Source organism: Dreissena polymorpha, chromosome 7 (genome assembly GCF_020536995.1).
Source record: "Dreissena polymorpha isolate Duluth1 chromosome 7, UMN_Dpol_1.0, whole genome shotgun sequence".
Lineage (NCBI taxonomy): Eukaryota > Metazoa > Mollusca > Bivalvia > Myida > Dreissenidae > Dreissena > Dreissena polymorpha.
In genome coordinates, this window is record NC_068361.1 from 2,115,455 (window position 1) to 2,129,418 (window position 13,964).

The 13,964-nt window shown below is 36.8% G+C and overlaps 1 protein-coding gene across 1 annotated transcript in view; it reads right to left on the bottom strand.

Moving 5' to 3' along the window:
• LOC127839462 (hemicentin-1-like) overlaps positions 1-13,964 on the bottom strand; it is a 178,954-nt gene that overhangs the window by 111,712 nt on the left and 53,278 nt on the right. Inside the window, exons 26-33 of the mRNA XM_052367842.1 lie at positions 13,785-13,957; positions 13,212-13,326; positions 11,522-11,694; positions 10,734-10,950; positions 6,332-6,396; positions 4,933-5,081; positions 4,268-4,403; positions 2,522-2,721 (exon numbers count right to left, since the gene is read on the bottom strand). Coding sequence (XP_052223802.1) covers positions 2,522-2,721; positions 4,268-4,403; positions 4,933-5,081; positions 6,332-6,396; positions 10,734-10,950; positions 11,522-11,694; positions 13,212-13,326; positions 13,785-13,957 — 1,228 coding nt within the window. The remainder of the gene's footprint in view (positions 1-2,521; positions 2,722-4,267; positions 4,404-4,932; positions 5,082-6,331; positions 6,397-10,733; positions 10,951-11,521; positions 11,695-13,211; positions 13,327-13,784; positions 13,958-13,964) is intronic.

Sequence of the window (13,964 nt, forward strand, 5' to 3'; positions counted from 1 at the left end):
TGCAATGTATGTGAGTACAGATAATATATGGTTGTATCAGATACCTGTAATGTATATGAGTACAGATAATATATGCCTGTGTCAGATACCTGCAATGTGAGTACAGATAATATATGCCTGTGTCAGATACATGTAATGTATGCGAGTACAGATAATATATGCCTGTGTCAGATACCTGCAATGTATGTGAGTACAGATAATATATGCCTGTGTCAGATACCTGTAATGTGAGTACAGATAATATATGCCTGTGTCAGAAACCTGTAATGTATGTGAGTACAGATAATATATGCCTGGGTCAGATACCTGTAATGTTTATGAGTACAGATAATATATGCCTGTGTCAGATATCTGCAATGTATGTGAGTACGGATAATATATGCCTGTGTCAGATACCTGCAATGTAAGTGAGTACAGATAATATATGCCTGTGTCAGATACCTGCAATGTATGTGAGTACAGATAATATATGCCTGTGTCAGATACCTGTAATGTATGTGAGTACAGATAATATATGCCTGTGTCAGATACCTGCAATGTATGTGAGTACAGATAATATATGCCTTGTCAGATACCTGCAATGTATGTGAGTACAGATAATATATGCCTGCGTCAGATACCTGCAATGTATGTGAGTACAGATAATATATGCCTGCGTCAGATACCTGCAACGTATGTGAGTACAGATAATATATGCCTGTGTCAGATACCTGTAATGTATGTGAGTACAGATAATATATGCCTGTGTCAGATACCTACAACGTGAGTACAGATAATATATGCCTGTGTCAGATACCTGTAATGTATCAAGTACAGATAATATATGCCTGTGTCAGATACCTGTAATGTATCAAGTACAGATAATATATGCCTGTGTCAGATACCTGTAATGTATCAATTACAGATAATATATGCTTGTGTCAGATACCTGTAATGTATCAAGTACAGATAATATATGCTTGTGTCAGATACCTGTAATGTATCAAGTACAGATAATATATGCTTGTGTCAGATACCTGTAATGTATCAAGTACAGATAGTATATGCTTGTGTCAGATACCTGTAATGTATCAAGTACAGATAATACATGCTTATGTCAGATACCTGTAATGTATCAAGTACAGATAATATATGCTTGTGTCAGATACCTGTAATGTTTCAAGTACAGATAATATATGCCTGTGTCAGATACCTGTAATGTATCAAGTACAGATAATATATGCTTGTGTCAGATACCTGTAATGTATCAAGTACAGATACTATATGCTTGTGTCAGATACCTGTAATGTATCAAGTACAGATAATATATGCTTGTGTCAGATACCTGTACTGTATCAAGTACAGATACTATTTGCTTGTGTCAGATACCTGTAATGTATCAAGTACAGATAATATATGCTTGTGTCAGATACCTGTAATGTATCAAGTACAGATAATATATGCCTGTGTCAGATACCTGTAATGTATCAAGTACAGATACTTAATAGAGCCTAGCTCTGCCAACACTGGGCTGTCAAAGCAGGCTAATCAGTGATGACACTTTCTGCTTTTAAGGAATTTTTTGTTTAAAGGAAGTCTCCTCAAGAAGAAGATCCAGCTTAGACGGAAAATGTCGTCCCTGATTAGCCTTTACAAACTGCATAGGTTAATTTGGGACGAAATTTTGTGAATATGAATTAAGCCTATTTTTCCAAAAACAAGGCTCATTGCATTAATTATCCTTGATTTTATATTTAGTGTCTTAAACCATATGTACGTAAAGATGCTATTTTGGAAGAAGCATTACTTCTTAACTAACCCAATCATCCAATTTTCATGTTAGATGGAAGGATGCCATTGGCATACCTTAAAACCTCCATCTATACAGACGAGGAAACATCAATTTATGACAACTTATCACCCCATTGAGAACATTTTTTAAGATCAATTTAAGTTATCAATATAAAAGCTGAAAAGTTACACGTATTGTAATTGGATGGTTATCACAATGTAGATGAGCTGTGATTAAGATCTATCAGGGTCTTAGGAAAACATGATGAAGTCTGAGCTACATTATTATGGAATAAACAAGCATCAGGTAAGATATTCAAGAAAGTAAACCAACCACCCTGAACATTGTGGTGAGAATAACATGACAAACTTTTACCAAACTTCCACAATGAAAGCACAGCATGTGTCTTAACATTCGTACAACTATTATTGTTGTGTGCACACTACCGGTTGATCAAATTTGTAATCTGTAAAACACTCTACATAGCAATCCAGTCATTGTTAGACAATAACACATCAAGCTCATAACAAATACCCAACACATTTGCCTAACAGAATCAGCAGACTTCATGGTAACAAATTTCAACCACTAACTCAATCATGATTTTTTCATAGAAATGGATGATACAATTCCAGTAGCCCGACTGTATAAATTTCCAGTGCCCGAAATAACATCATCAGACCCATGTTGTTGTGCTTATATATTAGCGTGAGGAATACATAATTAATATTTTCATGCTTAATGCTCTACCTGCGTGTTTAATATCTTCAGCTCCCGTCCACCATCAACAAACACAAAGCTCTCGTTGTTGCTAAGCAACATATCACCGTTTTTAAACCATGTGATAACAGGGGACGGTACTCCAGTGGCGTGACACGTGAGCGTCAACGTGCTGTTCTGGACTACTTTTGGGTTTGCGTTGGTGCGGCGCGTGTCTATCCGTGGTGGAACTGCAATATGCAAAAAATATAGGTTTAAATAGTACCAGTGGCCATGTATTAAACATTTTCAACGTTTAGTGTTTTTAACCTCTTTTTAATTACATGTATCAAAACTGGTTATATAATTTGTAGGGTGATGTTTGAATGTAGCTTTCCAGGCTTTGTCAGTCTCGAGACTCCTAAACCCTTTCAGTGCGGGGACCGAAATTTGAAGGCCTTTGCAAACAGTTTGGATCCAGATGAGACGCCACAGAACGTGGCGTCTCATCAGGCTCCAAACTGTTTGCTATTCTGATAATTTTATTTTTTTAAATCGAAGAATATGCTAATTTTAGAAATTTAGCAGACGACATTTTAGCAGAAGACAAATTTCCCAGCATGCAAAGGGTTAAAAACCGAAGGGACTTGTTCAAAGTTCAGCAATTTTTGTACCCAATTTGTAAACGTACCGGTACTGTACCAATTGGGTAAAGTTAGTGCTAAAAACCCTCCAATCGGGAAAATTCATGTCATGAAATGTTCAGTTTGGGAATGATGGGTCTTCTAAATTGCTTGGTATAAATTGCACAAATCAATTCAAATATTCATTTTCATGCATTTTGGCTTGAAATGTTCAGTTTAAATACTCATTTTACTTGTTAAAATTATTTATTTTTGTCAGTGTCAGAATTGTTAGTCTGCGTGTAAGATGATAATGCATTCAACATTTTCTATGACTAAGCATCAATCTTGATGATCGATTCATTGAAGTATTATATTCACTTCATTGCAATTTGTCTCAAACTTTTCTGTTTTTTCTGTTAGGAACATTTCACAAACAAATGTCATTGTGTTGAGAGGTTTAAAATGTCAGTTGACTTTTAAATTTGTTGTATGCTCTTCATTGAGACATTAACGTTGAAGTAAAGGCCCAGGAAAGTCAGTCACAAAGCTCCGAAGGACTCGCTTAAAAGGACTTTTACAACACACAGTTTAAAAAAAAAAGACCAAAAAAGTAAGACGTTTATAAAATGTATGCTTTATAATATTCAAACAAGAAAAATAACACTCCTGACTAAGACAAATGTTTTAATATATATGTTCTACTATCCATAATCATCAACTAAGAATAGATATATATTTAAAAAAAATTAATGCTTTTCATCAAACTTCACCTAAAAATTGTTACAAAGATAGCGTTTAAACTACTATCTAATTTAAAACGTCTGTATCGTGTAATTGTAGCCCATTAGCTTTAGCTTCCACAGGTCCCGGGTTCAAACCCCCATGCTGGATTTCAAAATATTTTTCCTTGTTATTACAATTATTACAAAACTATACCAAATATTTAAAAAAATAATGTTGGTAATTCATTTAACTTTTTTTTAAATACAAAAAAATCTAAACAAGTCACTTTCAAGCTAACTTATGGAATCAACCACAATAGGTAAATAATCATTATAAAACCACCTTAGCTAGAACAGTGGGGTTAAAGTCAAATCTATGAACAATTAAATCCCTTTTAAACTAACTTATCAAAAAACCACAAAAATAAATAAACATTATAGCACCATACCTAGAACAGTGAGGTTAAAGTCCACAGAGTGGATGCCAGCCTTGTTTTCAGCGACACACACATATCCTGCAGTGTCGGAGAGTTGGGCGTTTTTAATCCTCAACTGACGTCCCCCAGACAGGATCTCGTAGCGTGTCTATAACCATGGCAACAATGAGAATTGGAGATTTGTTATAAACATGAGTTATACCCCTTAACACCACTTTGTCATAATGAACATTGATGGTTTAAAAAAATGACTTTGTGGACAAATACATTTGTGGTTTTCTTATAAGGAAAAAATTAGCAATTAGCCTCGGCCATTTTCTGATATGTTTGTGTTAAACTTGTGAATTGGCTAAAAGGCAAGTCATACTGAAGATTTCATTAAAAACTAGCAAATCAAGCAAGGAAGTATAAAATCTTCTTAAACTCTTTCCCGCAAAGTGAAAATGTCTATGAGTATATGGAAACAGCATAAAACCAGAACAGCCTGCGAATAACTTGCAGTCTGTTTAGGTTTAATGCTGTTTGCTGCTAATCAGTATCCTAGGGTTGGAAATGAAGCCTTTAAAACTTAAATCTAGTAAGAAAGGTCTTTAACCTAATTTGAATTTCAAAGGGACTACAAACCCGTCAAAATGCATATCTTAGAGGAAAAAGGTTATCTCACCCTATCTACTTACCTGTACACTTGTCTCTAACAGCAAACCATTTTTCAACCAGGTGATGGAGGGACTGGGCTTGCCTTCTGCAGGACAGCTGATGATGGTAGACTGGTTCACAACCACCTTGGGGAACAGGTTCACTAGGGCTCTGTCAACGAATGGCGGTACTGTAACAGGATCGGTTACATGTTAATATATATGTAACAGGATATGTTACATGTCAACATATATGTAACAGGATAGGTTACATGTCAATATTAAGACTGGTTCAAAACCGCCTGTACTGTAACAAGATAGGTTATATGTCAACATATATGTAACAGGAAAGGTTACATGTCAACATATACGTATCAGGATCAATATAGACTGGTTCAAAACAAACTGTACTGTAATACGATTGATTAGGAATCAACATATGTAATGATTACATAAAAATAAAATGAGACACAGGGGAAAAAGGGTCTTATGCAATATCGGGGGCCAGCTATAACAACTTATAAAGTCAAACAAGGTTTCAATGTCTCATAAGCAGACAGAGTAACTCCTGACCAGTCTGTGGGAATGTGCAGGATGGTCTGGAGCTAAGCTTGAGGCATATGGCGAAAGACCCATTTTCTCATCAGGTGGGTTATATAGAGGATATTTGTTGGATTTGGTGGAGTATTGATTTTAAATCACAAGCAATCAAAGAAAAAATATTCATTTTTTTATCATTAGTTAATTTAAATCGATATAACACCAGATACAAAATATTTTCTTATTATTTAATGCTAAAAAATGATTATTTTTGTATTTTTGCTGAAACAATGACATCATAAAGTCATGACAACGATGCCATTTCACGACATGACAGAAAAAAAAGATAATTTTCACTGTTAATTTTCACTGTTTGAAACAGTGAATTATCTGTTTTAATTCACTGACATTTCTCTATAAAACTCCAAAAAGCATACAATAAAATGGTTATATCAATTAAAATTACTTACAACTTTGCCCATATTGTGCTTACTCTTAATTCATTTTAAAAATTAAAATATTTTGATTTAATTGCCAGAATCACATTCAAACACAAACCAGTTTAACAAAGTTCTTCAAATTGTTAAAAACACTTAGCAATAAGAAAGTTCAAAATACGGATGTGAACAATTTACGTCTGTAAAGTTACAAAAGTGAATAATATTTTCAAGGTTCATGTCATCTCATTATGTGTAAAAAAATCCATAAGTTCAATGTGGCATCTGTGAACATTCAAACAGCTCTTTTTTTTACACAACCAAAGCAATATTGCCCCGTTGGTGCAAACAGGTACCATGTGCCTTCTTATTTCAATGTCACATGGTACTTTTTTGCAACAAGGGAGCGATATCATATGGTTTTAAACCTTGTTAGGGACCCTAATGTCACTATCAGTACTTACCCAGCACATTAAGATCAAACACTTTCTCACTCTCTCCAGCGGCATTTGTAGCACGACATGTGTACCTGAATAATACAAAGGATTTTGAATACCGTTATCAATAATCCAGAGAGGTTCTTAGAACGACATGTACATCTGGATAATACAAAGGATTTTAAAATACCCTTAATCCAGGAGAGTCATTAGCACTACATGTGTACCTGAAAACAAAGCATTTTAAAGCACCAAACTTAATAATCCCTCAGAGTTTTAAGCAAGACATATGAACCTGGCAAATACAAAGGATTTTCAAGTACAGTACTGTTAACATTCACAATTTTTAAGTCCCAGCATAATTCAGTTTAACCTGAATAAGCAGCAAGTCAAGGTACGTGGTTCCCAGCATAAGTCAGTCTAACCTGTATAAGCTGCAAGTCAAGGAAAGTGGTTCCCAGGATAATCCAGTCTAAACTGAATAAACAGCAAGTCAAGGGAGGTGGTTCCCGGCATAATTCAGTCTAACCTGCATAATTTGCAAGTCAAGGTAAGAGGTTCCCAGCATAATTCAGTTTAACCTGAATAAGCTGCAAGTCAAGGGAGGTGGTTCCCAGCATAATTCAGTCTAACCTGAATAAGTGGCATGTCAAGGGTAGTGGTTCCCAGCATAATTCAGTCTAACCTGAATAAGTAAGCAAGTCAAGGGAAGTGGTTCCCAGCATAATTCAGTCAAGCCTGAATAAGTGGCAAGTCAAGATAAGTGGTTCCCAGCATAATTCACTAAAACCTGAATACGCAGCAAGTCAAGGAAAGTGGTTTCCAGGATAATTTTGTCTAACCTGAATAAGCAGCAAGTCATTGGAAGTGGTTCCCAGGATAATTTAGTCTAACCTGAATAATTTGCAAGTCAAGGTTAGTGGTTCCCAGCATATTTCAGTCTAACCTGAATAAGCAGCAAGTCAAGGGAAGTGGTTCCCAGCATAATTCAGTAAAACCTGAATAAGCAGTAAGTCAAGGGGTTCCCAGCACAATTCAGTCTAACCTAAAAAATTTGCAAGTCAAGGTTAGTGGTTCCCAGCATAATTCAGTTTAACCTGAATAAGCTGCTAGTCAAGGGAGGTGGTTCCCAGCATAATTCAGTCTAACCTGAATAAGCAGCAAGTCCAGGGATGTGGTTCCAAGGATATTTTAATCTAACCTGAATAAGCAGCAAGTCATTAGGGAAGTGGTCAAAGTGGCTGCTGAAGGCATGTGACAACTTTATAAGACAGTTGGTCTGCTTATTATCATCATCCTCATTTAACAGCAAAATCTTTGTTATTCTTGTAACAACTAAAATATCTTTAAATCCTTTTGGAAAATTGACGTTTATGCAAGAACAATAAGTTTAAAAATGACCAGAAAATATTATTTTTAAATCCATATTTACATTTGTACCTGAAACCATAAAAGATTCTTCAGTAATTATCACAATCAAACAACCCAACTGGCTCCCAGTATCCTTGTATTTGTTTTCACAGAGTTTTATTAATTATATCAGAGGTAATTACCTCATTAAGACACTTTATTAACAAAATAAATGGAGTGTATGCTATCTATCCCATGTGTTTGCAGAAGACACAAACTCAACATTGTCAGCAGACGACATTTACCTTGCACTATCAGCAGACGACATATACCTTGTACTGTCAGCAGATGACATATACCTTGTACTGTCAGCAGATGACATATACCTTGTACTGTCAGCAGACGACATATACCTTGTATTATCAGCAGATGACATATACCTTGCACTATCAGCAGACGACATATACCTTGTACTGTCAGCAGATGACATATACCTTGTACTGTCAGCAGACGACATATACCTTGCACTAACAGCAGACGACACAAAGTCTACATTGTCAGCAGACAACATATACCCTGCACTGTCAGCAGACGACACAAAGTCTACATTGTCAGCAGACAACATATACCTTGCACTGTCAGCAGACAACATATACCTTGCACTGTCAGCAGACGACATATACCTTGCACTGTCAGCAGAAGACAAATACCTTGCACTGTCAGCAGAAGACATATACACTTCAACACCGTTATTTCGAACAACGATAATCGGAAGTCACCGTTATTTCGAAGTATGTTTCGGATCCCGATTTTGGTTCTTCTTTGTTTAATGTCAAATTTCATTGTTAATCCGAACTTCGTTAAACCGAAGAAATCGTTATTTCGAAGTGATTCAGTCGGTCCCAACACTATAATTCGCAACTTATTATCAATCTTTAATCCGAAGTCAAAACTGCAAAATACTGAGCGTATTTTCACACCTTGTCGTGGCACGTCAAAAGCCGATAAATACACTTTTGTCGTCTGTGCGAAAGCTGGTGTTCAGAGAGACATCGCGTATTAGTTAAAAAAAGTTAATTCATTTCCGAAAATGTATTCATATGTTTGTATGTCTGATAATTTGTGCTATTCGTTATATTTTATATGTTCTGTAATTAGACAAAAATAAAAACAAGAAAAAGATTCTTTTTATTCCTCCGTTTGTTACAAGTGGAAATCTATTGCTATGCGACTTCCACAATGTTTTATTTTAACAGAATCAAAGAAGTCTTCTGTCAAATGTTTATTTCGAATTATCGTTAATCCGAAGTTTTTTTAACGGTCCCGACGACTTCGAAATAACGGTGTTGAAGTGTACCTTGCACTGTCAGCAGTAGACATATACCTTGCACTGTCAGCAGACGACACAAACTCTACATTGTCAGCAGACAACATATACCTTGCACTGTCACCGGACAACACAAAGTCTATATTGTCAGCAGACGATATATCTTGCACTGTCAGCAGACGACATATACCTTGCACTGTCAGCAGACGACACAAACTCTACATTGTCAGCAGACGATATATCTTGCACTGTCAGCAGACGACACAAAGTCTATATTGTCAGCAGACGATATATCTTGCACTGTCAGCAGACAACATATACCTTGCACTGTCAGCAGACGACATATACCTTGCATTGTCAGCAGACGACACAAACTCTTCATTGTCAGCAGACAACATATACCTTGCACTGTCAGCAGACAACACAAAGTCTATATTGTCAGCAGAAGATATATCTTGCACTGTCAGCAGACGACATATACCTTGCACTGTCAGCAGACGACATATACCTTGCACTGTCAGCAGTCGACACAAACTCTACATTGTCAGAAGACAACATATACCTTGCACTGTCAGCAGACGACACAAAGTCTATATTGTCAGCAGAAGACATAGACCTTGCACTGTTAGCAGACGACACAAACTCTATATTGTCAGCAGACGACATATACCTTGTACTGTCAGCAGACGACATATACCTTGTACTATCAGCAGATGACATATACCTTGTACTGTCAGCAGACGACATATACCTTGTACTATCAGCAGATGACATATACCTTGTACTGTCAGCAGACGACATATACCTTGTACTGTCAGCAGATGACATATACCTTGCACTGTCAGCAGACGACATATACCTTGCACTGTCAGCAGACGACATAGACCTTGCACTGTCAGCAGACGACACAAACTCTACATTGTCAGCAGACGACATATACCTTGCACTGTCAGCAGACAACACAAACTCTACATTGTCAGCAGACGACAAATACCTTGCACTGTCAGCAGACGACACAAACTCTACATTGTCAGCAGACGACATAGACCTTGCACTGTCAGCAGACAACACAAACTCTACATTGTCAGCAGACGACATATACCTTGCACTGTCAGCAGACGACACAAACTCTACATTGTCAGCAGACGACATAGACCTTGCACTGTCAGCAGACAACACAAACTCTACATTGTCAGCAGACGACATATACCTTGCACTGTCAGCAGACAACACAAACTCTACATTGTCAGCAGACCACATATACCTTGCACTGTCTGCAGACGACACAAACTCTACATTGTCAGCAGACGACATATACCTTGCACTGTCAGCAGACGACACAAACTCTACATTGTCAGCAGACCACATATACCTTGCACTGTCAGCAGACGACACAAACTCTACATTGTCAGCAGACCACATATACCTTGCACTGTCAGCAGACAACACAAACTCTACATTGTCAGCAGACCACATATACCTTGCACTGTCAGCAGACAACACAAACTCTACATTGTCAGCAGACCACATATACCTTGCACTGTCAGCAGACGACACAAACTCTTCATTGTCAGCAGACCACATATATTCCTTGCACTGTCAGCAGACAACACAAACTCTACATTGGCAGCAGACCACATATACCTTGCACTGTCAGCAGACGACACAAACTCTACATTGTCAGCAGACCACATATACCTTGCACTGTCAGCAGACAACACAAACTCTACATTGGCAGCAGACCACATATACCTTGCACTGTCAGCTATCTGAGCAGACACAATCTCAAGGGTCCAACCATCGTTCAACAACTTGAACTGACTCGAGTTTGCTCCAATCTCGATGCCATTCTTGTACCAAGTGATCTCTGGGATGGGCACACCTGCTGCTGGACACGTGAGGCTGATAGTGTCGTTCTTGACGATTTCAGGTTTGCTTATCTCCCCTGGCCTGTCAATCTTTGGTGGGACTTCGAACACATAAGACTCAATTAATGAAAAAATACACAATGTAATTAAATGTTTTGCACATAATTGTATTCTTTCTCATATAAATATAATTATATAGATCATTTTCAAATATTAATAAAACTAGTTCCCTTTGTTAATGTTATGACCCACTGAACAACAACAAAAAATCTTCAATTTGATAAAATAAAAATAAGATTAAATAATCTGTAATTGGTGTGTGTGTGTGTGGGGGGGGGGGGGGTTCTTAATACCGGGATGCTAATTTCATATATCAAGGACTATAGAGTTAAGAGTAGACAAACAAATGGACCAACTAACAATTGCTGACCAACATATAGAGGCTATTGTAATTGTTTGTCTTTGGTGAATAAGTAGAGAGATAGCAAAAATTACCATTGAGTTAAAAAAGAGAAGATATTTGAGTGTGTTTTTTATATATCATACTTTTAAGATAATGAATGGTCACACCTTAATAAATTAAAATATCCACTTTTTTCATTCACAATCTACTATCAATAGCTACATGGTCTATGTTATGCGTTTCACCACTGATATTCACATCTCACATACCATGCACATCAACATCAAACTTGTTCTCTGCAGACCCCGCTATGTTTTCTCCGACGCAGACATACTCGCCAGCATCGGACACCCGTGCCTCCTTGATCTCCAGACGCCGCCCGTCGGCATGGAGACGCAGGTTGGGGTCAAGTTCTGGGGACAACAGCTCTCCATCTTTATACCTGATCAATAAACAACACTTCTCTATATTTATACCTGGTAAACAAACACCACTTCTCTATCTTTATACCTGGTCAACAAACAAGAGCACTCCATCTTTATACTTGGTCAATAAGCAACACTTCTTTATCTTTATACCTGGTCAACAAACAACACTTCTCTATCTTTATACCTAGTAAATAAACAACACTTCTCCATCTTTATACTTGGGCAATAAACAAAAGCTCTCCATCTTTATACCAGGTCAACAAACAACACTTCTCTGTCCTTATACCTGGTCAATAAACAAAACTTCTCTATGTTTACACCCGGTCAATAAACAACACTTCTCTATCTTTATACTTGGTCAATAAACAACACTTCTCTATGTTTATACCCGGTCAATAAACAACAGCTCTCCATATTTATACCTGGTCAATAAACAACAGCACTCCATCTTCATACCTGGTCAATAAACAACACTTCTATTTCTTTATACCTGGTCAATAAACAACACTTCTCTATCTTTATACCTGGTCAGTAAACAACACTTCTCTATCTTTATACCTGGTCAATAAACAACACTTCTCTATCTTTATACCTGGTCAATAAAAAAGCTCTCCATCTTTATACCTGGTCAATAAATGACACCTTTCCCTCTCTTAATACTTGGTCAACAAACCGTTATCAATCTTTATACCAGGTCAACAAACAACAGCTCTCCACCTTTATACCTGGTGAATAAACAACAGCTCTCCATCTTAATACCTGGTCAATAAACAACAGCTCTCCATCTTTATACCTGGTCAACAAACAACACCTCTCCATCTTTATATACCTGGTCAACAAACAACAGTCTTCCATCTTTATACCTGGTCAATAAACAACACTTCTCTATCTTTATAACTGGTCAATAAACAACACCTCTTGATTTTTATACCTAGTGAATAAACAACAGCTTCCCATCATTATACCTGGTCAACAAACAAAAGCTCTCCATCTTAATACCTGGTGAACAAACAACAGTTCTAAATCTTTATACCTGGTCAAAAAACAACAGCTCTCCATCTTTATACCTGGTCAACAAACAACAGCTCTCCATCTTTATACCAGGTCAACAAACAACAGCTTTTAACTGGTTTAAATTAAAGGTTACCTGGTAAACATACATATGGAGCATGTAATGGTGTAATGGTTACACAGGGTTAAATTCATGGCTTAACCAGGTTAAATACAAGGTTACCTGGTGAACAAACATATGGGGCATGTAATGGTATAATGGTTATCCAGTGTTAAATTCGTGATTAAACCAGGTTAAATTAAAGATTAAACTTTAAAAAAATAATGCTTAACCAGGTCAAATGAATGAATAAAATAAATAACTGAATAAAACTGGTTAAATTGAAGGTAAACTTGATTTAAATTATGGGTTCAACCAGGTTTAATAAATGGTTTAATCAAGCTAAATTACTGAATAAAAGTTCTGAATACCCAAAGAACATTTACTGGTATTGTTTTTTATAGTAAGTGAAGATCAAACCATGTGACTTTGGGCCTTGGCACTCCCGAGACAGGGCAGTCGATGTAGAGCGAGCTATCCTGAATCACCACGTTCTTCTCAGGTGAAGCCATGTCTGTATCAATGGCTGGTGGAACTGAAAAACATATTTTTATTCCTTCTTACTATTTATGACTTTTCTACAATGAACAGGCAAATGATATACATGAAAACTTACTTCAGATCTAATAAAACCATTTTTTTAAGAAGTCCCTTCTGGGAAAAAAAGAAATAATATCCCTGATAATCTTCACTATTTCATTAATATGCATTAAATATAATATAAAATGCTTCTTTAGACTGGAAGTGATGACGTCTAGATTTTGTCATTATTTGGTAAGATTCCGGTAGGCTCTCTTTGCCATTTCACTTGACCTATACAGGATAGGAATTTAGAAAACATGCTTAGTTCTGAAGTGGAGACAATTGGTCCTGGGCACTGCCTCAGTACTGGGTGAAAGTATTTATAGTCACACAATCATTTATAAGATGTTAATACAGTAGACAACAAGGTCAAAGCTTTCCTGTATAAAATCAACTGTAAAATATTAATACCATAGACATCAAGGTCAAAGCTTTTATCTGTTTCTCCGGCCAGATTCTTTGCTGTACACATGAAACGTGCTGTGTCTGCAACCTGCACTTCAAAAATTGTAAGCTCCCGTGCATCATACGACAACGAATACTTGAACTCCATGTCTTCTGTCTCGCTCAGTGGGAAGCCATTTCTGTAAT